Source organism: Artemia sp. Qi Xiang Cuo, chromosome 15 (assembly GCF_049724085.1).
Source record: "Artemia sp. Qi Xiang Cuo chromosome 15, ASM4972408v1, whole genome shotgun sequence".
NCBI classification, from domain to species: domain Eukaryota; kingdom Metazoa; phylum Arthropoda; class Branchiopoda; order Anostraca; family Artemiidae; genus Artemia; species Artemia sp. Qi Xiang Cuo.
Window position 1 is genome coordinate 28,512,356 of NC_142808.1, and position 25,133 is coordinate 28,537,488.

At 35.3% G+C, this 25,133-nt stretch overlaps 1 protein-coding gene across 1 annotated transcript in view; it reads left to right on the forward strand.

The window, feature by feature from the left end:
- LOC148943518 (chorion peroxidase-like) overlaps positions 1–25,133 on the forward strand; it is a 353,933-nt gene that overhangs the window by 57,233 nt on the left and 271,567 nt on the right. Inside the window, exon 8 of the mRNA XM_089101768.1 lies at positions 18,032–18,177. Coding sequence (XP_088957894.1) covers positions 18,032–18,177 — 146 coding nt within the window. The remainder of the gene's footprint in view (positions 1–18,031; positions 18,178–25,133) is intronic.

Here is a 25,133-nt window from a genome sequence, read left to right on the forward strand (position 1 = left end):
TGGTTCTCTGAGTATCTCTTTACCATTGCTGACTAGTCCATCTTAAAATTTTCCTCTTGTGATGCTTCATGTCGCTTAAATTTTTCATGTTTATATTGTAGTCCAGGGGCCAAGACCTAAAAATGTGACACCTCCATGACACATCTGTTTCACGCAATCTGACAGCAGTTTCTAGTCATATCAAACCCGCTGATTACGATTATACCCGGGAATAGGTACCTCTGAGGGGTGCTTGACCCTTAAAAATTACCTGAGATATTAAATAGTACTATCTAGTGAATTTCACTTGCAGCCCAATACGTTTCGGTCCTTTTAGCTGCAACTTAACGTAACTGAGCAAAAATTTAACCAAGTTAGTTATTAAAAAAAAAAAAAAAAAAAAAAAAAATTGAATAAAATTTCATAATTATTTTATTGAGAAATCGTTTATAATCCTTATAGGATATAGATCATAAAATGAAAATATATTAATAGATAATAAAATCAAAATTAGTTATCATCATCAGAATCCAACACACATGCACCTCCACAACTACATAGCAAGCTACAATTTTTTATTCCTTCACAGCCACAACTCCATATTCAGTCTTTCATCTTTTTCAGACTGTCTTTTCATGAAGAGCACCATGCACTTTTGATGGTACTTAGCCTCAAGTCTCACTCATGGAGCATCTTTACACCTCATCCACAATTGAGGTTCCAAATCTTTCAGTCTTTCTACCTGCTTCTGAATATTATTCTGCCTTTCTAGAGTTGTTATCTGCTTTACATTCATTTTCTTTTTTTTTGTGCTGCCTTTTAAGCTACAAAAAAGAAAGCATGACTTGTATTCAAAGTTCCCTTTATGTGAGTTACTGTCTCTACATAGTGTTTGCCTCCTTTTAGTTGACAAACACTGTGATTGAGTTTGGTTAGAAGACTCCTGATGACTTTTGCAGGAATAGAATTTCTGGCGGCATACTCTGTGCCAGAACAAGTCTGTTTTAGAAAAAGTTAGGCTTTGTAAAACTTTTTCTCAATGCCCTGTAGCCAAATGTACATGAACAGTTTGATGCCAAGAAGGAAATCACATGTTGAATGTCTGTAACTTTATGTAAAGGAGCACTTTGCGTTTCCTGACACAATAGGCATGATTCTGGTTTAAATACGGCATTCTTTGGACTGTGCATCAGCTTCAGGCTTTTTGAAGCAAGTTGATCCATTCTTCTGAAATAAATCTCATTTCAATACTACTGGAGTAGTTCAAATCTTATCCTGTTACATGAAATTGTAAGGTCACAATTTATGAAGAGAGAAGAATGTAACAGAAAAAGATATTTTGTAATGCTAGATTCAAACATTCTTGCCATTTTTCGGGATACTAAGCCCCTTTTTTACCATGTAGTGCCACTTGACAGAAATCAATTTTTGTTTAAAAAAAGAAAAGATTTGAATAAGGTTTTACAGATTTATGAAAAAAGCTCAAAACAGATATGATTATTATAATTGGATAGAGTATTGATTTTTGAATTTAATGGTATGTTTATTTCTTAGGCTGAGTTCCAACCCACCTACCAGGGTAGATATACTAGATATATTGCAAGGATTTACTTTATAAAGAATTTACTTTATAAATAAAATTAAACAGAGAAATATACTATAAAATGCAACATTAGATTGTAATAATATAACTGTAGATTCAATTGGATCTACTTTTGATTACTAGTACATTTGAAATGGTTACTGTTATGTATAGTTAAAATGATTTAAGCTAATGAAAAGCCTCCAAAGAAATTTTAGACAAATCTAATGGTTAACAATCGACATTCTATGTGGTATAATAGAGATTCTATAGTACACTGTTGAAACAGTGATAAGCAATCCAAATACTGATTGTCTTATTTTACTTCTTGTATGTGTGATGCTCCAAAATAAAATAGGAAAATGAAACTTTCAGGGATGGGTCTACAATCTAAAGTATGTCTTGGGAAGACATTTTGAAGTACCTACCTCCACTTCTTCTCCCACTGGAGGGTCCTGGCCTTTAATGACCTTTAAAAATCTGTTTTTTACAAAAGTGAAACCTTGCTAAATAGATCTTCCGCTTAAAATGAAGTGCAGCAAAACTGTTTTCAGTTTCAGAACTTTGTTCAGTCCCAATTTATAAGGTTTTAAAGATATGCCAATACATTTCCTAAATTGTGAAAAAAAAAAAACAGTGATAAGGCTTAAAATTCTACTCAAATGACAGGAATTGCATTTCCAGAACTAAAGCCAGAGAAAAAGAAACTGATAACTGAAAATTAAGGTAAAATGTTGTTTGGTCAAAATTTCAATAGTTATAGACCTGTCATGTAGACAAAATTTAGAACACTCTAGACGGAGAAGGAGTGGAAGTAGGTACTTCAAAATACCTTCCCGGGACATTCTTTAGCCTGTAGACCCATTCCTGAAAGGGTAAATTTTTACCAAATCATATTATTGAGTTATGAATAAAGTGAATATACCACTTGATGCCTTTTTTTATGCTCTTTACACGTATAATAATAATTTTTGTCGGAAATGAATTTTACCCCCTACCCTTATATATACCAATTCAGGGTGTATATTTGAGTAAATATCTACAAAATAATATTATTGAGTTAGGACTAAAGTGAATACACCATTTGATGACTTTTTTTATGCTGATTACGAATATAATAAGCATTTCTATCGGAAATGAGTTTCAGCCCCCCCCCCTATATAGGCCAATTCAGGGTTAGGTTAGGTATAGCCTATATAGGGGGGGGGGGCTGAAATTCATTTCCGATAGAAATGCTTATTATATTCGTAAGGTAAAATTCTACTTTAGTTACTTTTGGCTATCTTGGAAAGGAGTTGGGTTAGGAAAATGAAACTTTCAGGGATGGATGTACATGCTAAGGTTTGTCCCGGGAAGGTACTTTGAAGTACCTACCTCCACTCATCCCCCCTCTATATAATGGTAAATTACTGCAAATTACTAGTTGTTTTTAAATCATATTTCATCCTATATTACTATCATAAATATAAATCACTGCTTACCTTACACAACTTCTGCTTTTAACCTTGTTCATTAAAATATATTCCAAAATCCTATTTAAATCCTAAGCCATTTAATTTTCAAACCATGCTGACTTTCTTTATGGTATATGAATCCCGGTTAGTTGTGATGTCACACTTGCCTTATCAGACACCCTTACACTTAAGGGTAGCAGGCACATGCCAAACGACTCTGTTGATAAGACCATTTAAACTGTATTAATTAGGGAAAGGATTTCACAAGAGAGATCAGTAAAAATAACATAATCCTTTTTAGAGGACAAATTATGTCATAGGAAGATGTTTAGGAAGCATTAATAGATAGAGTGCTAAAAACATCAGAATCGACTTCAGAGGACACGTTATATCACGGGAAGAGGTTTTTAAAATCCCCCTTCCACCCAAACTCAAAATTTACAAATATTTAATTTATAATCTTTTATATATTTATAAAGCACTAATAGATAGAGCGCTACAATTTTCAGAATAGACTTCAGAGGACACGTTATATCAGGGGAAGAGGTTTTTAAAATCCCCCTACCCCCCAAACTCAAAATTTTCCAAAATTATATTTTAAAAGCTTTTTAAATATTTCTAAAGAACTAATAGATAGAGTGCTAAAAACATCAGAATCGACGTCAAAGGACACGTTATATCACGGGAAGTGGTTTTGAAAATCCCCCTTCCTCCCAACATCAAAATTTTCAAAAATTCTACTTTTTGATCTTTTTAAATATTTATAAATCGCTAATAAATTGAGTGATAAAAACATCATAATCAACTTCAGATGACACGTTATATCACGGGAAGAGGTTTTTAAAATCCCCCTTCCCCCCAATCTCAAAAATTTCCAAAATTTTACTTCAGAAGCTTTTTTAAATATTTCTAAAGCACTAATAGATAGAGCGCTAAAAGTTTCATAATCGACTTCAGAGGACACGTTATATCACGGGAAGAGTGTTTTAAAATCCCCCTTCCCCCCAAACTCAAAATTTACAAAATTTTACTTTAGAAGCTTTTAAATATTTCTAAAGAAATAATAGATAGAGAGCTACAATTTTCAGAATTGACTTCAGAGGACAAGTTATATCAGAGGAAGAGGTTTTTAAAATCCCCCTTCCCCCCAACCTCAAAATTTTCCAAAATTTTATTTTAAAAGCTTTTTAAATATTTCTAAAGAACTAATAGTTAGAGTGCTAAAAACATCAGAATCGACTTCAGAGGACACGTTATATCACGGGACGTGGGTTTGAAAATCCCCCTTCCACCCAAACTCAAAATTTTCAAAAATTCTACTTTAGAAGCTTTTTAAATATTTCTAAAGCTCTAATACATAGAGTGCTAAAAACATCAGACTCGACTTCAGAGGACACGTTATATCTCGGGAAGAGGTTTTTAAAATCCCCCGTCCCCCCAAACTCAAAAATTTCCAAAATTATAATTTAGAAGCTTTTTTAAATATTTCTAAAGCACTAATAGATAGAGCGCTACAAGTTTCAGAATCGACTTCAGAGGACACGGTATATCACGGGAAGAGGGTTTTAAAATCCCCCTTCCCCCAAACTCAAAATTTCCAAAATTTTACTTTAGAATATTTTAAATATTTCTAAAGCACTAATAGATAGAGAACTAAAATTTTCAGAATTGACTTCAGAGGACACGTTATATCAGGGGAAGAGGGTTTTAAAATCCCCCGTCCCCCCAACCTCAAAATTTTCCAAAATTATATTTTATAAGCTTTTTAAATATTTCTAAAGCATTAATAGATAGAGTGCTAAAAACATCAGAATCGACTTCAGAGGATACGTTATATCACGGGAAGTTGTTTTTAAAATCACCCTTCCTCCAAAACTCAAAATTTTCCAAAATTCTACTTTATAATCTTTTTAAATATTTCTATATCTACAATACATAGAGTGATTAAAACATCAGACTAGACTTCAGAGGACACGTTATCTAACCGGAAGTTGTTTTTACAATCCCCCTTCCTCCCAAACTCAAAATTTTCAAAAATTATAATTTATATGCTTTTTAAATATTTCTAAAGCGCTAAGACATAGTGTGCTACAACCATCAGAATCGACTTCAGAGGACACGTTATATCACGGGAAGAGGGTTTTAAAAACCCCCTTCCCCCCAAACTCAAAATTTTCCAAAATTGAACTTTAGTAGCATTTTTATATTTTTCTAAAGCACTAAGACTTAGAGAGCTACAACTTTCAGAATTGACTTCAGAGGACACTTTATATCACGGGAAGAGGTTTTTAAAATCCCCCTTCCCCCCAAACTAAAAATTTCCAAAATTTTTCTTTATAAGATTTTATATCTGTCTAAAGCACTAATAGATAGAGCGCTACAAGTTTCAGAATTGACTTCAGAGGACACGGTATATCACGGGAAGTGGGTTTTAAAATCCCCCTTCCCCCTAACTCAAAATTTTCCAAAATTTTATTTTATAAGCTTTTTAAATATTTCTAAAGCACTAATACATAGAGTGATAAAATCATCAGAATTGACTTCAGAGGACACGTTATATCACGGGATGTGTTTTTGAAAATCCCCCTTCCCCCCAAACTCAAAATTTTACAAAATTCTAATTTAGATTCTTTTTATATATTTATAATGCGCTAATAACTATAGTGATAAAAACTTCAGAATCGACTTCAGAGGACACGTTATATCACGGGAAGAGGGTTTTAAAATCCCCCTTCCCCCCAAACTCAAAATTTTCCAAAATTATACTTTAGAAGCTATTTTAAATATTTATGAAACACTAATAGATAGAGCACTACAAGTTTCAGAATCTACTTCAGAGGACACGTTATATCACGGGAAGAGGGTTTTAAAATCCCCCTTCCCCCCAAACTCAAAATTTACAAAATTTTAATTTAGAAGCTTTTATATTTTTATTAAGCAATAATAGATAGAGCGCTAAAATTTTCAGAATTGACTTCAGAGGACACGTTATATCACGGGAAGAGGGTTTTAAAATCCCCCTTCCCCCCTAACTCAAAATTTTCCAAAATTTTATTTTAAAAGCTTTTTAAATATTTCTAAAGCACTAATAGATAGAGTGCTAAAAACATCAGAATAGACTTCAGAGGACACGTTATATCCCTGGAAGTGGTTTTTAAAATCCCCCTTCCTCCAAAACTCAAAATTTTCCAAAATTATTCTTTAGAAGCTTTTTAAATATTTCTAAAGCTCTAATACATAAAGTGCTAAAACCATCAGAATCTACTTCAGAGGACACGTTATATCACGGGAAGAGGTTTTTAAAATCCCCCTTCCCCCCAAACTCAAAAATTTCAAAAATTTTACTTTAGAAGCTTTTTTAAATATTTCTAAAGCTCTAAGAGATAGAGCGCTACAAGGTTCAGAATAGACTTCAGAGGACACGTTATATCACGGGAAGAGGGTTTTAAAATCCCCCTTCCCCCCAAACTCAAAAATTTCCAAAATTATAATTTAGAAGCTTTTTTAAATATTTATAAAGCGCTAAGACATAGAGTACTAAAAACATCAGAATCGACTTCAGAGGACACGTTATATCACGGGAAGAGGTTTTTAAAACCCCCTTCTTCCCAAACTCAAAATTTTCTAACATTCTACTTTAGGAGCTTTTTAAATATTTCTAAAGCGCTAAAACATAGGGTGCTACGGGAAGAGGTTTTGAAAATCCTCCTTCAAGGATGATTTTCAAAGCACTCTACGGGAAGAGGTTTTGAAAATCCTCCTTCCCCCAAACTCAAAATTTTCTAAAATTTTACTATAGTAGGTTTTCTAAATATTTCTAAATCTCTAAGACCTCGAGCGATACAACCATCATAATCTGCTTCATGGTACATTTTATTGTACTTTACGTGTATTATGCCCTCCCCCTTCCCCCCAAACTACCAAATTTCCAAAACTCATATGTAAAATCTTTTTTAATTTGTTATACTTAGATAATAACAAGAAAGATCAATTCAAAAGTCTCGACTAAAGAGTAAATGGGAGATCTCGGGACGTGGTTTTTAAAATCCCCCTTCCCCCCAAACTCAAAAATTTCCACATTTTTACTTTATAATCTTTTAAATATTTATAAAGCACTAATAGATAGAGCACTACAATTTTCAGACTTGACTTCAGAGGACACGTTATATCAGGGGAAGAGGGTTTTAAAATCCCCCTTCCCCCCAAACTCAAAAATTTCCAAAATTTTATTTTAAAAGCTTTTTAAATATTTCTAAAGCACTAATAGATAGAGTGCTAAAAACATCAGAATCGACTTCAGAGGGCACGTTATATCACGGGAAGAGGGTTTTAAAATCCCCCTTCCCCCCAAACTCAAAATTTCCAAAATTTAACATTAGAAGCTTTTAAATATTTCTAAAGCACTAATAGATAGAGCGCTACAAGATTCAGAATTGACTTCAGAGGACAGGTTATATCACGGGAAGAGGTTTTTAAAATCCCCCTTCCCCCTAAACTCACAATTTTACAATTTTATACTTTAGAATCTTCTTTAACGATGTATACAGTGATATTACATAGATTTATAAAAACATACGACTAAAAGTCAGAGGACACGTTATCTCACATGACGATTGTTTTAAAACCCCCCTTCGTCCCAAGCTCTAAAATTTTCTAAAAGTATAATGGCGGAGATTTTTATCTCTTTAACAAGCGCTCAAAGATAGGGAGATATGTGACGTGGTTTTGAAAATAGTCCTTCAAGGAGGATTTTCAACGCACTCTACGGGAAGATGTTTTGAAAATCCTCCTTCCTCCCAAACTCAAAATTTTCCAAAATTCTACTTTAGAAGGTTTTTTAAATATTTCTAAAGCGCTAAGACATAGAGCGCTAGAAATATCGGAATTGACTTCAGAGGAAAAATTATGGTATGGGAAGATGTTTCTGAAATCCCCCTTCCCCCAAACTCAAAATTTTCCAAAAATTTACTTTCGAAGGTTTTTTAAATAGTTCTAAAGCGCTAAGACATAGAGGGCTAAAAACATCAGAATCGACTTCAGAGGACACGTTATATCACGGGAAGAGGTTTTTAAAATCCCCCTTCCACCCAAACTCAAAATTTACAAAAATTTAATTTATAATATTTTATATCTATCTAAATCTCTAATAGATATAGAGATAAAGTATTCAGAATGGACTTCAGAGGACATGTTGTATCAGGGGACGAGGTTTTTAAAATCACCCTTCCCCCCTAACTCAAAAATTTACAAAATTTTAGTTTAAAAGCTTTTTAAATATTTCTAAAGCACTAATAGATAGAGTGCTAAAAACATCAGAATCGACTTCAGAGGACACGTTATATCACGGGAAGTGGTTTTTAAAATCCCCCTACCACCCAAACTCAAAATTTTACAAAATTCTACTTTAGAAGCTTTTTAAATATTTCTAAAGCTCTAAGACATAGAGTGCTAAAAACATCAGAATCGACTTCAGAGGACACGTTATATCATGGGAAGAGGTTTTTAAAATCCCCCTTCCCCCCAAACTCAAAATTTTCCAAAATTTTACTTTAGAAGCTTTTTTAAATATTTCTAAAGCAATAATAGATAGAGCACTAAAATTTTCAGAATTGACTTCAGAGGACACGTTATATCAGGGGAAGAGGTTTTTAAAATCCCCCTTCCCCCCAAACTCAAAATTTTCAAAAATTTTCATTTAAAAGCTTTTTAAATATTTCTAAAGCACTAATAGATAGAGTGCTAAAAACATCAGAATCAACGAGGATATTTACATCTGTTAAGAAGCGACTATTTCAAATGCAGGAAAAACCCATACTAAGTAGACTTATCTTTCCAATATATTCATAACCCAATTCACTGTTATCTTTGTTCAACTATTCCCGCCATTTAACAATGAAAGAATTAATTAAAGCTGCAATAGATATTATGAGTTACAGCTTCAGTCTGTAAATGACAATTATTGAGATATGTCTTGCAATTTTTGTGAAATAAATTTCTGTGGTGGTATCATTCAATTTTCTACTATTGAGGCAGTCTTAGAGTTGTATTAAAACCATGGCATGTTATTGAGAAGCAGGAATTGTAATATTTGTGGCCAGCTTTGCGTAAAATATAGAAAATCGTTCCATTGCCAGAAGTCTAGGCTTATACCTATCCGAGGTGGCCGTGAATATTCTCAGGTAAAGTGTAATTTTTCAAAATCGATCTATGACAAAACATGGATGGCTCGTTCACACCTTTCTGAGCTAGAAAATTTCCGTTTTTTGATGATTTGGCTTCAAATTCCGCCTCCAAGGGAGGATTTCATGATCAACAATGTTACTTGTTGTAAACAAACCTTTGTGGATTGGAGCCAGTTCTGCAGAGAGGTTTGTATGTACATATGTCATTCAAACTTTGCTCCTTGGGGAGGAGAAGGAGTCATTGTTGATATAGAAGAAGCCCAATTTGGAAAGCGTAAATATAATAGTGGTCAGATTGTCAAGGGTAATTGGGTGGGGGGTTGACTATAGTAAAGGATGGTCCCGTCAGTCATTGCTTCTGTACCGGGAAGTTGCGCCGCACTGTTGCAACTCATCCAAAACCAAATCCTAACAGGGATAACAATTATTAGTGAATGTTTGTCAATATACAATTGCCTAGCTTGCAAGAACTTTTAGCATACATATATCAACTAATCCATAAATTTTGTTGATGCTGTAACAGGTGCTTACACACATAACATAAAAAGACACTGGCGTGAAGTTCAAGACAATATACCCAGATATGGCAGAAAAGAAGAACATATGGAAGGATATCTGGCAGAGCACTATTTCAAAAAAAATATTCAATCTCCTCGAGAATGCACCATTTCATGAAATATATATCGGAGCTTTATAACCCCAACTAATTTGTTTTTTATGGGTATTATTTACTAATTCATGTTTAAAACGTTGTAACAGGAAATTTGGCAATTTACAGTATCTAACCCCATTTGTTCTTAAAGCAGTTCAAATGTTTTTGTCCAAATAGTTTAGTGTAGCAATCTTCATTCTTGAAGCTAAAAGACATTAATAAAGCGTAAATAGGGAGAGGGAGAGAGGGGGCAGAATTAAATATTTGACTATAGATTATTTGTTACTTGTTCATTATAAATAATACTCAAATATACATGAAAGAAGTTAAGGTTTTTTAATGGTAATGAAATAAAATAAAATATTATTAAAATATAATAGTTTATAATAATTGTTTTGATATATATTGGAACTTTAGGGGGTGGGAGTAAATCAGAGCATATATTAAATACGTAACCTAACCCAGGTACCTTTTTCCCTCCCTAAACCCAAAAAAACCACAGTTTAAATATTGTAAACGCAATAAGAAATCACTCTTTGCGATCCATTTGTCTAACAAATACCCGTTTGTCTGGTTTCCTTGTACAGTCTATAGTGGTGGGTTATTTATAATGCACAAGTACCGAATAATCTATATTCGTTTTTATTATTTTTTTGGAAACCCCTTAACATTTTGAGTTGGGTAACCACATAAAACATATTCAAATAGCTTAATCCTATAATGTTGAAAAATTTTGCTTTTCTTTTTTACATCCGCAATTTAAAATATGTAAAAAATGTTGGAACTTATATAGAAATATTCTTTCGAGGGTGCGAAGGTTAGTTGAAAGGAGATTTGATAGCGGGGGGGGGGGGGGGGTGGGGGCGGTGGTCAGCGACCTGCTCGCGGTGCCCCTGCTTATACTAATCTAAGCTGACCATTTCGTTGCAACGTGTTGCACCGGAATAATACTCTAAAATCTGGTTGATAAATTGCCTGTGTAACAAATTTGTCTGAGTTTCGTAAAAGGGGAAACAACCCCTAAAAGTAAAAGATTTTAATAAAACTCATACCATCAAATTTGTGGTTCTTGGCGAATACCCGCCGGAAAATCCCCCCCGGAAAATACCTCCCCGCAGAAAATACCCCCCTCCCCACGGGAAATACCCTCACGGAAAATCCCCCCTCCCCCCAAAAAAATACCCCCGTGGAAAATAAGGCTTGTCAAATTTAAGTTTATCAAACATATTCTAGAGTATGAAGGTGTCATGGGCTGACTGGTCGAGGGGATTTATAAAAATTTTAATAACATTTAAAAGATTTTGAGTTATAGCAACGGAACCTTGCACAATAGATATTCTGTTTAAATGAAGTACAACAAAATTGTTTTCAATTTCAAAAATTTTTCTCAATCCCAACTTATAAGGTTTTAAATATATGCAAATACATTTCCTAAATTTTGGAAATAAAACATTGATATGGCTTAAAATTCTACTCAAATAACTGAAATTGCATTTTCAGAACTATAGCCAGAGAAAAAGAAACTGATAACTGAAAATTAAGGTAAAATGTTGTTTTGTCAAAATTTCAATGGGTAATGGGTATTTCAAAAACATCTTCCAATGACATAAAAAACATCTTCCCGTAACATAAATTGTCCTCTAAATTTGAGTCTGATGTTTGTAGCGCTCTATGTCTTAGTGCTTTATAAATATCTTAAAAGCTCCTAAAGCATAATTTTTGAAATTTTTGAGTTAGGTTTGAAGGGGGTTTTTAAAATCCTCGTCCCGTGATATAAGGTGTCCTCTGAAGTCGATTCTGATGGTTTTAGCACTCTATATCTTAGAGCTTTAGAAATATTTAAAAAAGCTACTAAAGGAGAATTTTAGAAAATTTTGAGTTTGGGGGGAAGGGGGATTTTCAAAACCTCTTCCCGTGATATAACGTGTCCTCTGAAGTCGATTCTGATGTTTTTAGCACTCTATGTCTTAGCGCTTTAGAACTATTGAAAAAAGCTTCGAAAGTAAAGTTTTGGAAAATTTTGAGTTTGGGGGAAGGGGGATTTCAAAAACATTTTCCCATAACATAATTTTTCCTCTGAAAGTCGATTCCGATATTTCTAGCGCTCTATGTCTTAGCGCTTTAGAAATATTTAAAAAACCTTCTAATGTATAATTGTAGAAACTTTTGTGTGTGGGAGGAAGGGGGAGTGTAAACAACTCGTTCCATAGATTTCTGTGACCAGAATCATAGCATGGTGATGTTATAACACAATTAATGGCGAACTCGATTGTTGATATAGGTAGTAATTTTTCACTATATACTCCAGTATACGGTGATACAAGTGTGAGTGTTGGGCTAAGGGGGGTTTTAAATCCATTTTACTGTGCGATCACGTGTCCTCTGAAGTCGATTCTGATAATTGTAGATCTCTATGTATTAGTTCTACATTTATAATTTTAAAATCTACGATAGTTGAATTTGGGATAATTTTGAGATAGGTGTTTAGGGGGTTTTTCAAACCCTCTTCCTACAATATAACATGTCCTCTGAAGATAATTCTAATGTTTTTAGCACTCAATGTCTTAGCACTTTAGAAATATTTAAAAAGCTTAAAAAGTAGAATTTTGGCAAATTTTGAGTTTGGATGGAAGGGGGATTTTAAAAACAACTTCCCGTGATATAACGTGTCCTCTGAAGTCGATTCTGATGTTTTTAGCACTCTATCTATTAGTGCTTTAGAAATATTTAAAAAGCTTTTAAAATAAAATTTTGGAAAATTTTGAGTTAGGGGGAAGGGGGATTTTAAAACCCTCTTCCCGTGATATAACGTGTCCTCTGAAGTCAATTCTGAAACTTGTAGCGCTCTATCTATTAGTGCTTTATAAATATTAAAAAGGTTCTAAAGTAAAATTTTGGAAATTTTGAGTTAGGGGGGAAGGGGGATTTTCAAACCCTCTTCCCGTGATATAACGTGTCCTCTGAAGTCGATTCTGAAACTTTTAGCGCTCTATCTATTAGTGCTTTAGAAATATTTAAAAAAGCTAATAAATTAAATTTTTGGAAATTTTTGAGTTTGGGGGGAAGGGGGATTTTAAACACCACTTCCCGCGATATAACGTGTCCTCTGAAGTCGATTGTGATGATTTTAGACCTCTATGTCTTAGAGCTTTAGAAATATTTAAAAAGCTAATAAAGTATAATTTTGGAAAATTTTGAGTTTGGGAGGAAGGGGGATTTTCAAAACCACTTCCCGTGATATAACGTGTCCTCTGAAGTCGATTCTGAAGTTTTTAGCTCTCTATCTATTAGTGCTTTAGAAATATTTAAAAAGCTTTTAAAATAAAATTTTGGAAAATTTTGAGTTAGGGGGGAAGGGGGATTTTAAAACCCTCTTCCCGTGATATAACGTGTCCTCTGAAGTCAATTCTGAAACTTGTAGCGCTCTATATATTAGTGCTTTAGAAATATATAAAAGATTATAAAGTAAAATTTTGGAAATTTTGAGTTTGGGGGGAAGGGGGATTTTAAAAACCTCTTCCCGTGATATAACGTGTCCTCTGAAGTCGATTCCCGATGTTTTTAGCACTCTATCTATTAATGCCTCCTAAACATCTTCCTCTGACATAATTTGTCCTCTAGATAGGATGAGGTTATTTTTACTGATATCTCTTGTTAAATCCTGTCCCTAAATAATACAGTTTAAATTGTATTATCAACAGAGTTCTTTGGCATGTGCATGCTACCCTTAAGGGTAAGGGTGCCTGATAAGGCAAGTCTGACATCACAACTAACCAGGTTTCATATACCATAAAGAAAGTCAGCATGGGTTTAAAATTAAATGGCTTAGGATTTAAATAGGATTTTGTAATATATTTTAATGAACAAGTTTAAAAGCAGAAGTTGTGTAAGGTAAGCAGTGATTTATATTTATGATAGTAGGCTAATATAGGATAAAATAGGAGTTAAAAACAACTAGTAATGTGCAGTAATTTATCATTATATAGAGGGGGGGATGAGTGGAGGTAGGTACTTCAAAATACCTTCCCGGGACATACTTTAGCCTGTAGATCTATCCCTGAAAGTTTCATTTTCCTAATCAAACTCCTTTCCAAGATAGCCAAAAGTAGCTAAAGTAGAATTTTACCTATTCGTAATCAGCATAAAAAAAGGCATCAAATGGTGTATTCACTTTATTCCTAACTCAATAATATGATTTCGTAGATATTGACCTAGGCCTATATTTGCACATTAGGGGGTGGGGGAAAGTTTATACTTACCACTCATTTACATTAGAAATAAAATTTACCCCCACCCCCTAATCTGAAAATATATACCCTGAATTGTATAAACAGGGGGGGGGAGGGTAAAATTGATTTCTGACAAAAATGATTAGGCCTATTATATTTGTAAAAAGCCTAAAAAAAATGCATGGAATAGTATATTCACTTAATTTTAAACTCAATAATATGATTTGGTAAATATTGACCAAAAAAGGCACTAAAAGAGCATTTTGAGCCTTTCTTGATCCTTGATATAACTTCAAATTCTGTAGTCACAATAAAAATTGTGCTTTCAAAACTTAGACCCAAAGAAATCAATAAGCTAAACAGCCAAAACTAAGGTAGATAATTTCTGTCAAAATTTAAATTGCCTGTCTCTTAAAAAAACCTCCCAAGGGTATAGTCTAGCCTATATTACACCCTAAATTCATTCCTGATAATCTCATTTAGACTGATATAGCCTAGAGGGTTCTGAACCTGTTAAAAGGTCCTTTCAATTCGATGGTTAAGGAGTAATCATAGTTTTTTCTTTGGAATTCAATACTCCATCCAAATATAATGATTATTACAAATACTAATTTTCTGTAATAAATTTAGAACTTTATTCGTTGACCATTATATCTCTTTATCAGTGTGGCCAGATCGTGAACAAAAAAATAAGCCGCAGCCTTTGAAAAACACGCCAAAAATAAGCCAGACAATTTTTTGCCCAAAATTTAACTTTACTTTTAATGGTGTCCAAGTTTTGACGGCCGTTTTATAGAAATATTGAAAAAAACTACGTTTTCTAAAGAGTTAAAGAGGCTGAGTTACAAGGTCGAACCTTAAAACGTACAGGGATTACGAGGCACAGTTGGGGGGCTGCCGCCCCCCAAACCCCCGCTTTCGCAGCCTTTAAATATAAAAAAAATTTCTTTAAACTGAAAGTAAGGAGCGACATTAAAACCTAAAACGAACATAAATTATTCCGTATATGAAAGGGGCTGTGCCCTCTTCAAGCCTCGCTCTTTACGCTAAAGTTTTTATTGTTTAAAAAAAGAGTTGTGAGAAAGTCAAACTTTAGCGTAAAGAGCGAGGCGTTGAGGAGGGCACAGCCCCTTTCATATACTGAATAATTTCTGTTCGTTTTAAGTTCGATTAACTCTTTAGAAAATGTATTTTTTTTCAAATAATTTCTGCACGTTTTTGTACAGTTTATTACTTATCAAGATAAAGTCGGAAGAGGATGAAATTTTGCAAGTTTCTTAGTTTGAGCTTGGGCTACAAAATGCGATTACCGCCGTCTCTCTGCGACCTCTAAGACCTGAAATCGCTTAACATTGTGGTGGGTAGCCTCTTTATAGAGGCACAAGTGTGCCTCCTTGACTCACCACTATTCAGGTCCTTTGATCCTACTGGCATTATCCACCTTTCAATTCGTTCCCTGGTTTGCGGAAATTCAGTTCCAGTGTAGAGATTATTTTGAGGCTGCATTTAGTAGAATTGCGATTTAGTAGAAGCCTTTAAATAAAAAAAAAGCTCTTTAAACTGAAAGTAAGGAGCGACATTAAAACTTAAAACGAACAGAAATTATTCCGTATATGAAAGGGGCTGTACCCTCCTCAACGCCTCGCTCTTTACGCTAAAGTTTGACTTTCTCACAACTCTTTTTTTAAACAATAAAAACTTTAGCGTAAAGAGCGAGGCGTTGAGGAGGGCACAGCCCCTTTCATATACGGACTAATTTCTGTTGGGTTTAATTTTTAATATCGCTACTTACTGTCAGTTTAAAAAACTTTTTTTTTATTTAAAGTCTGCGAAAGCGGGGGGTTTGGGATGCAGCCGCCCCCCCAACTGCCTCAACTAAAACCTGTAAGGGTTAATGGTAGCAATTTTTTATCAGCCACATTAAATATATATAAAAAGAAGTTTTTTTAAAATAATTTCTGCATATTTTTGTACAGTTTATTACTTATTATTGCTTGACTAACTGTTAGCTGATCGTGTCAGGAGTTAAAGTTGGCGGGCTGCCACCCCCCAAACCCCCTGCTCTTTAAGATTAAGGAGGCACACTTGTGCCTCTTTAAAGATTTCTTCTGGAGACGCCTGTTGAGCCGAAGGATTTAATAGATTGGATTTTAAAAATTGGATTTAAAAAACGATTGTGGTATTGACTAAGGGGAGAACCCCATCATATACGTAATAACATATACGTAATAAAAAACAAAAACAAAAAAAAACAAGCGATACAGCTCAATAGTAAGCCAAACTTTTAAAAACGGGACTTTGATGTCAATAAATGTATCAAAAGAATGGGTTTATAATGCTGATTCTAAATATATAAATTTTATTAAGCTTAGTATTACTCATCAAAGGCTACGAGCCTGAGAAAATTTAACCGATTTTTTAAAGAGGGGGGAAACATCCCCTACAAGTGAAAGAATTTTAATGAAAATCCCTGTCAGATTCAGCGTATCAGAAAACCCTATTACATAGGTTTCAAGCTCCTATCTGCAAAAATCTGCAACTTTGTATTTTTTGCCAGAAGAAAAATATACGAATGTAGAAGTTAGTTACGTAAGTTAATTTGTAAATTACGTCATAATCAAATTTAGAGACATCCAGTTAGCAAAAGAAAAGTAAAATTTTTATGCAAATTTTGTTTACTTATTCAATGACGGTGAGCCAAAATAAAAGCTGCATTAACTAAAAATCGATCAGAAATTAAATAAAAAAAACAAGTTTTTAAACTGAAAGTAAGGAGCGACATTAAAACTTAAAACCAACAGAAATTATTCCGTATATGAAAGGGGATGTCCCCTCCTCAACGCCTCACTCTTTACGCTAAAGTTTGACTCTGTCTCACAACTTTATTTTTTTAAAACAATAAAAAACTTTAGCGTAAAGATCGAAGCGTTGAGGAGGGGACAGCCCCTTTCATATACGGAATAATTTCTGTTGGTTTTAAGTTTTAATGTCGCTCCTTACTTTCAGTTTAAAAAACTTGTTTTTTTTTATTTAATCTCAGAAGAAAGATCACGGATGCGTGTTTATTTGTTTCTTTGTTTGTTTTTTTTTCCCAGGGGTGACCATATAAATCCAGTAGTCCTAGAATATCGTGAGAGGGCTCATTCGAAAGGAAATTAAAAGTTCTAGTGCCCTTATTAAGTGATCAAAAAAATTGGAGGGCAACTTGGCCCCCTCCCACGCTAATTTTCTTCCCGAAGTCACCAGATCAAAATTTTGAGATAGCTGTTTTGTACAGTGTAGTCGAAAATCTAATAAATATGTCTTTGAGGATGACTTAATCCCCCAAAGTTTCCGGAGGAAGGGCTGCAAGCTATGAACTTTGCCCATTGTTTACATATAGTATTGGTTATTGAGAAGTACACAGACATTTTCAGGAGGGATTTTTTTCTGGTGGGGGTCGGAGTGGGGGTTTACGTGGGAGGATCTTTCCATGAAAGATTTTACCTTGGGTGAATGTACATTTATATGAAGGGGCGCCCGATGACCCAGCATTATTTAAAATCGATCAGAAATTAAATAAAAAAAAACAAGTTTTTTCAACAGAAAGTAGGCAGCAACATTAAAACTCAAAAGGAACAGAAATTATTGCGTATATGAGGGGGTTCGCCTGCTAGTCAATGCCTCGCTCTTTACGCTAAAGTTTTTTTAGTACTTTCAAAAGACCTATCTATTCTAATTAAACGGCCTTTGTGATTCTGGGTTTGTGATTCGAAAGAAATTTGATCTTTAGCGTAAAGAGCAAGGTGTTGAATAGGGGGCAAACCCCTTCATACACGTAATAATTTCTGTTTGTTTTAATTTTTAATGTTGCTCCTTACTTTCAGTTGAAAAAACTTGTTTTTTTTATTTAATTATAATCTTGAACAGCTTTATATATGACGATATATATTTAAAGAAATGTCTTGTTTCAGGGAACTAAGAACAGGATACGGAGGTCTCCTAAAGATGAACAAATTTTTAAATGAATTCGGGCTAAAAGATCTTTTGCCCCCAAGGACTAAAAATGCTGACGAGGGGTGCGCCCGCCCTGATGAGAATTCTTTCTGTTTCCTTGCAGGTAAGTTTTGTGTGAACGAATGATTCTTACCCTTATTGTAACCCCTTACGTTTATCCCTTAGCTAATGTATTTTCTGCAAAGTACTCAAATTAAAAAAAAGAATCGACAACAGAACATACAGAAGTTCGTGGCAACAAACTGTTAGTAAGGAGCGACTCGGCCTAATAGTCCAAACCTCTAAAGAAGAGAATTTTTATAACAATTGATACATCAAAAGAATTAACTTTTTATGCTGTTTCCAAATGTATAAGATTCATCAAGATTAATGTTACCAATCAAAAGCAGTGAGCCTCAGAAAATATGCCTGGTTTCAAAAGGGGAGAAATATCCCCAAGCAGTCGAGCAATCTGAATAAAAATCACACCATCAGGTTCAGAATATCAGAGAACCTCACTGTAGAGGTTTCTAGCTCCCATCTCCAAAAATGCGTGTTTATTTGTTTGTTTGTTTTCACCAGGGATGTTCGTATAAAACCAGTGGTCCTCGAATATTGGAACAGGACTAATTATAACTAAAATGAATAGTCCCAGTACCCTTTTTAAGTGAACAAAAAGATTTGTGGGCAGCAAGCCCCCCTCCCACGCTCCATTTTCTCGAAAGTCGTCCGATAAAAATTTTTGAGATAGCCATTTTGTTCAGTATAGTTGCAAAGCCCAATAACTATACTTTTGGCGAATGGCTGTACCCTTGGGCGAATGGCTGTAAATAGTGGAATTTGCCCATAGTATACGCATAGTATTTATTGTTTTGAAGCATGGGGACATTTTTTGCGAGGGGAGATCTTCTTATTTGGGGAATTTTCTATGGGGATGATTATCCATGGGAAACGAGCTTTCCGGGGCTGAACTTTCCCAGGGAAAATTTTACACTTGGGAATTTGCCAAAATTCCTACACCAAATTTCTTTTTATTTGTCTTAATTTGTCTTTGCCGACTCAGTTTTACATATGGATATGTTCCGGGGGAATTGTCGGGTGGATACTTTCAGCAGGGCTGGAATTTCTTAGAGAGATTCTTCGTGGGGGGGGGGGAGTTTCTACGGGATAATTTCTCTATGAAGGAATTTTTTGTTGAGCAATTTTCTACGGCGGGGGGGGGGGATTTCCGAGAATAAATTCCACGGGGGGATTTCCGGCAGGATTTGAAAAACGATCAGAATCAAAGTCTTTTTCAAATGAGAGTAGGCTAAGGCGAAATTCTCAGGCGGAATTTTTCAAGCGGAAAATTGCCTTTTTACATGGATAGCGATGATGTGTCCTCTTTTTTATTTATTTTTTTTCCTCCATTGATAATACGGCACTGGGATATCATAAAAAGCTTTTTAAATGTTCATTATAAAGGAAATTGCTAATGGATATAGTAAACATGGTTGCAGCGGTAGCTGAAAACTAGTAAAGAGCGTACAGCAGCCCATAGTAATTAAAAGTTAAAAAACGCGTTTAGAAAAAACTGCCTAGTGCAAAATTTTCAGTTTAGTGGAATCAATTGCCATCTGACATTGAGTCCGGAATATTAACTATTATTTTCGTTCGTATTAAAAATAAAGTTTATTGCGAAAAGAAATTTATGGTGATTTAAAAAAAAAGCCTGAAACCCGTCGAAAATGGCGTCAAATCAGAACGAAAATTGTACCATTGGAATCAGCACAGTCGAAGACCTTTTTCATGGAAAATAGAGTTCCCAACCTTGAACAACAACGAAAATCCTTTTTTGCACGGGCAGCACTGATCTGTCTCCTGTTTTTTTTCGTTTTTTTTTTTCCCAGGGCTATCGATTTACCAGAACATCATAAAGAGATGCTTAATGGTTCATTCAAAAGCTGTTTCTCACATCTATGTGCTTTTAATAACTTCCACCATCTGCAAGTGTCATATGGTACAAAAATGGCACATTCTGTGCCATTTCTCAAGGAATGGGGCTAGCGGGCTACAAAAACATCGTAGACAGATGTTTAATAGTTCACATAAAAGCTATTTCTCATATCTATGTTTTTTTTTATAAATTTCACCATCTGCAAGTGACAAATGGCACTAAAAATGGCACTATTGATGCCATGTCTCAAGTGGAAAAGCAAGGGGCTAGTGGGTTGCCAGAACTTCTTAAAGAGATGTTTAATGGCTGATTTGAAAGCTATTGCTCATAACTACGTGCTTTTAATCATTTTTGCCATCCGTAAGAGCCAAATAGCAAAAAGAACGCACTTTTGGAATCATGTCTCAAGTGGAAAAGCTTGGGCTAGTGGGCTACCAGTACTTGTTATAGTGACGTTTAACAGCTCATTTGAAAGCTAGTGTTCATACCTAAGTGATGTTTATCAAATCTACCATCCGTAAGTGTCATAGAGCCCTAAAAACAATACTTTTGATGTCACTTCTTAAGTAGATAAATAAAAAAAATAAGTTTTTTTAACTGAAAGTAAGGAGCGACATTAAAACTTAAAACGAACCGAAATTATTCCGTATATGAAAGGGGCTCTCCCCTCCTAAGCGCTTCGCTCTGTACACTAATATTTTACTTTCTCAAAACTCTATTTTTTTAAACAATAAAAAACTTTAGCGCAAAGAGCATGGCGTTGAGGAGAGGACAGCCCCTTTCATATACGGAATAATCTCTGTTAGTTTTAAGTTTTAATGTCGCTCCTTACTTTCAGTTTAAAAAACTTATTTTTTTTATTTAATTTCTGATCGTTTTTTAGTTAATGCAACTTTTATTTTGGCTCACCGTCATTGAATAAGTAAACAAAATTTGCATAAAAATATTACTTTTCTTTTGCTAAATGGATGTCTCTAAATTTGCTTATGACGTAATTAACAAATTAACTTACTTAACTAACTTCTATATTCGTATATTTTTCTTCAAGCAAAAAATACGAAGTTGCAGATTTTTGCAAATATGAGCTTGAAACCAATGTAATAGGATTTCTGATACGCTGAATCTGACGGTGTGATTTTCATTAAAATTTTTTCACTTGTAGGGGATGTCTCCCCCCTCTTTAAAAATCGGGTAAATTTTCTCAGGCTCGTAGCCTTTGATGAGTAATACTAAACTTAATAAAATTTATATATTTAGAATCAGCATTATAAACCCATTCTTTTGATACATTTATTGACATCAAAATTCCTTTTTAAAAGTTTAGATCACTATTGAGCCATATCGCTTGTTTTTGTATTGTTTTTTTTTATTACGCATATGTTACTACGTATATGAGGGGGTTCTCCCCTTAGTGAATACCTTGCTCTTTACGTTAAAAGTTAAAAATAAATTTAATTCAATAACCCCTGAATCACAAAGGCCGTTTAGTTAGAATAGATAGCTCTTTTGAAAGCACTAAAAAAAACTGTAGAGTAAAGAGCGAGGTATTAACTTAGGGGAGAACCCCCTCATATACGTTATAATTTCTGTTCGTTTTAAGTTCTAATGTTGCTTCTTATTTTCAGTTGAAAAATACTTGTTTTTTTTTAAATTTTATTTATGATCGTTTGTTAATTAATGCTTGGAAATCCGGCGCCCCCTTCATAGAAATGTCCCTTATGCCAAAGAAACTCCCTCCACGGAAAGAGTCTGCCGAGTAATCACCTCCTCCAGCCCCATCGTCCAGAAAAAAAATCCTTCCTGAAAATGTCTGTATACTTCCCAATAGCCAATAAATAATGTTGGCAAGTCCGGCACCCCCGTCATGGCAATTTCCCTTCCCCGATGACAACTTCCTTAATGGACAGATCCTCCAACATAACCCCCGACCCCCCCCCCCCTCACTACCAGAAAAAAACCCTCCTGAAAACGTCTGTATACTTCCCAATAACCTATACTATATGTTAACATTGGGTAAAGTTCATAGCTTTTAGCCGTCCCCCCGGGGACTTCGGGGGATTAAGTCATCCTAAAAGACATATTTATCATATTTTTGACCATGATGAACAAAATGGCTATCTAAAAATTTTGATCGGATGACTTTGGGAAAAAAATGAGCGTGGGAGGGGGCCTAGTTGCCCTCCATTTTTTTGGTCACTTAAAAACGGCACCAGAACTTTTAATTTCCGTTCCAATGAGCCCTCCCACGATATTATAGGACCACTGGGTCGATACGATCACCCCTGGGGGAAAAAAAAAACAAAAAAACAAATAAACACGCATCCGTGATCTTTCTTCTGGCAAGCAAAATTCCACATTTTTGTAGATAAGAGCTTGAAACCTCTATAGTAGGGTTCTCTGATACGCTGAATATGATGGTGCGATTTTCATTAAGGTTCTATAGCATTTAGGGGGTCTTTTCCCCTATTTTTGAAAATCAGCCAAATTTTCTCAGGCGCGTAACTGTTGATGGGCAGCACTAAACTTGATGAAAGTTATATATTTAATATCAGCATTGAAATCTGATTCTTTTGATGTATCTATTGGTATCAAAACCCGTTTTCTAGAGTTTCGGTCGCTCCTTACTTACAGTTCGTTACCACGAACTGTTTGAAAAGCTTGGAAGCATAAAACGAAATCATCATTGTAATAATTATTGTCCAAAACCCATTATTGGAGGTTTACAAGAACACCTCTCGTGTGTTCCTTCTCCAGACCCCCTTAATAAGCTAGACAATTAAGGTACAATCCCTAATATATCAAATCACATTATTCGAAGCGCGGTTCTGTTGGTAAAGCGTTCGACTTCGAAATAGATTGTCTTGCGTTCAATTCTTGCTTTTTTTTTCAATTATGGTTTTCTCCCTTCTATGCGATCATTTTCACATAATTTCACTGTTTTTGTAAATATGATGGACTCATTTTTTAAAGCAAGTCCCAAGAAGGTATTTGGTCAAGTATTTTGATTCAAATGGGAATAGAGGTCATCTAGTCCATGGTTTGAAACGGTATTCAGAATAGATCTCTAAATCCATACCCCAGCCAGTGGAGTAATTTCGTCAAGTCCTGTGATGGGGGGGGGGGAAGTTGAAGCCAATTTTCTCAAGTCAATTGAAAATTGACTCAAGTCAATTGACTTCGGTGATTTATGAAAATCACCGAACATCTGGAAGATTGCTTGGAATTTGTGAAGCAAACGTTCCCTAAATCAGGTATAATAATCTAAGGAGACTTCAACATTCATCATGGCCACTGGCTGAAAAGTTGTATGACCGATGCGGGGGGCTTAGCTCTGCTAGACCTGGGTCTTGCTTAAGGCCTAGAACAATTTGTTGAATTTGACACTTACATCAACCCTCGTGGTTCATCCAGACTTGATCTCTTCTTAACTGATCATTTGGAGTCCTGTAGTGTTGAAAGTTATGCTTTTGCCAGCGATCATGTGGCATTTATAGCTCATGGAAATCTCAAAATACCTCCACCTGTAAAGCACGAGCGGATCATCAGGCAGTATCACCGCACAGACTGGGATGGTCTGCGAAACTTCTTATCGGCAAAGTCTTGGAGTAAAAGAAGCACCACATAAAGCAGCGGCACTTTACGAAAAAGTGATTACAGAGGCTATGGAGAAATTCGTCCCATCAAAAACAGTAAAAGTCTCATCTCGAGATAAGCCATGGTTCAATGCTGGTTGTAGAAAGGCAATCAGGGCCAGAAAGAATGCTCACAAGAAATGGCGTTCAACTGAATCCGACGAGGACCGGGCTGCTTTTAGTAGCGCTCGTAACGAGTCTGTTAAAGCTGTATGTCAAGCTAGAGCCGATTACAAGCACAAGTTTGTAGACAAACTGAAAAGTGCCCCTGCAAAGCGGTGGTGCAGGGTCGTCAAAGAAGCCCTACCGTCATCTAAATCAACATCAATTCCCTCGCTTCATGTTGAAGGGACGATGATCCAGTCAGGCCAGGAAAAGGCAGATACTCTTGCACAAGCCTTTTCAAAGATCTCCTAACTTGGTGAGGATGGAGTCTCGTCTCCCCCCTTTTCGCCACGAACAGATACTAAAATCACCAGCGTTAACATAACTATTAGGAAGGTGCTCAGAACGTTAAGCCAGCTGGATGTCCCCAAAGTTTCAGGACCTGACAAGATTCCCAATCTAATCCTTAAAAGATGCGCCCCTGAACTTGCTGGCCCTCTCGCATGCTTTGCATTAGGATTATAACTGAAAGCCTGGAAAACTGCTCATGTGGTCCCTGTTTCAAAGGCAGAGCCTGACATTACTAATGTAGGATCATATCGTCCAATAATTCTGTGGTCCTGCGTAGGTAATGTTAATGAAAGCATCATTAATAAGACCCTTTACCAATACCTTGAGTCACATCTGTTGTTGGAAGACACGCAATACGGTTGGCAGACCCTATGGAATTGATGGTCAACTATTTGACGTGCTTGCTGACTTTCTTCGTCAAAGATCGTGGCAAGTTGCCCTCGATGGCTTCATATTAAAAGAACACCCAGTTTTAACAGGAGTACCCCAAGGAATTATTCTTGGGCCAACTCTTTTCTTGGTGTTCATAAACAACCTAGGGGACAACCTTGTGAAAAAACCTCACCACTTTGCGGATGACACAACAATAAAAACATCAATCGCAAAAGACGAAGATCCCAGTGAACCCCACAAGGAGCTTCAGGCTGACCAGGAGAAAATTGAGGCGTGGGCAGATGAATGGCTTGTAAGTTTTAACGCATCGAAAACGAAAGAGCTACTAATTTCTAAGGCGCGTGATATGAGGGCTCATCCTGATTTCGTCTTCAAAGGAGAGGCAATAATGCGAGTTGATACACTGCTTCTACTCGGAGTAAATTTCTCTTCGGATCTCTCATGGACTGAGCATCTCAGTAAAATTAGATCCTCTTGCAACAAGAAGTTAGGAGTTATCCTAAGATGCAAAAGTGTTCTCCCTAATGATTCTATTCTGCCACTTTTCAATTCATGCATCCTGTCATGGAATATGTATGTCCTCTCTTTGCTGGTGCACCAAAAAGCCACATTGCTTCACTCCAACATATTCAAAATAGAGCAGTGCGTGCAGCAACCTCTGGC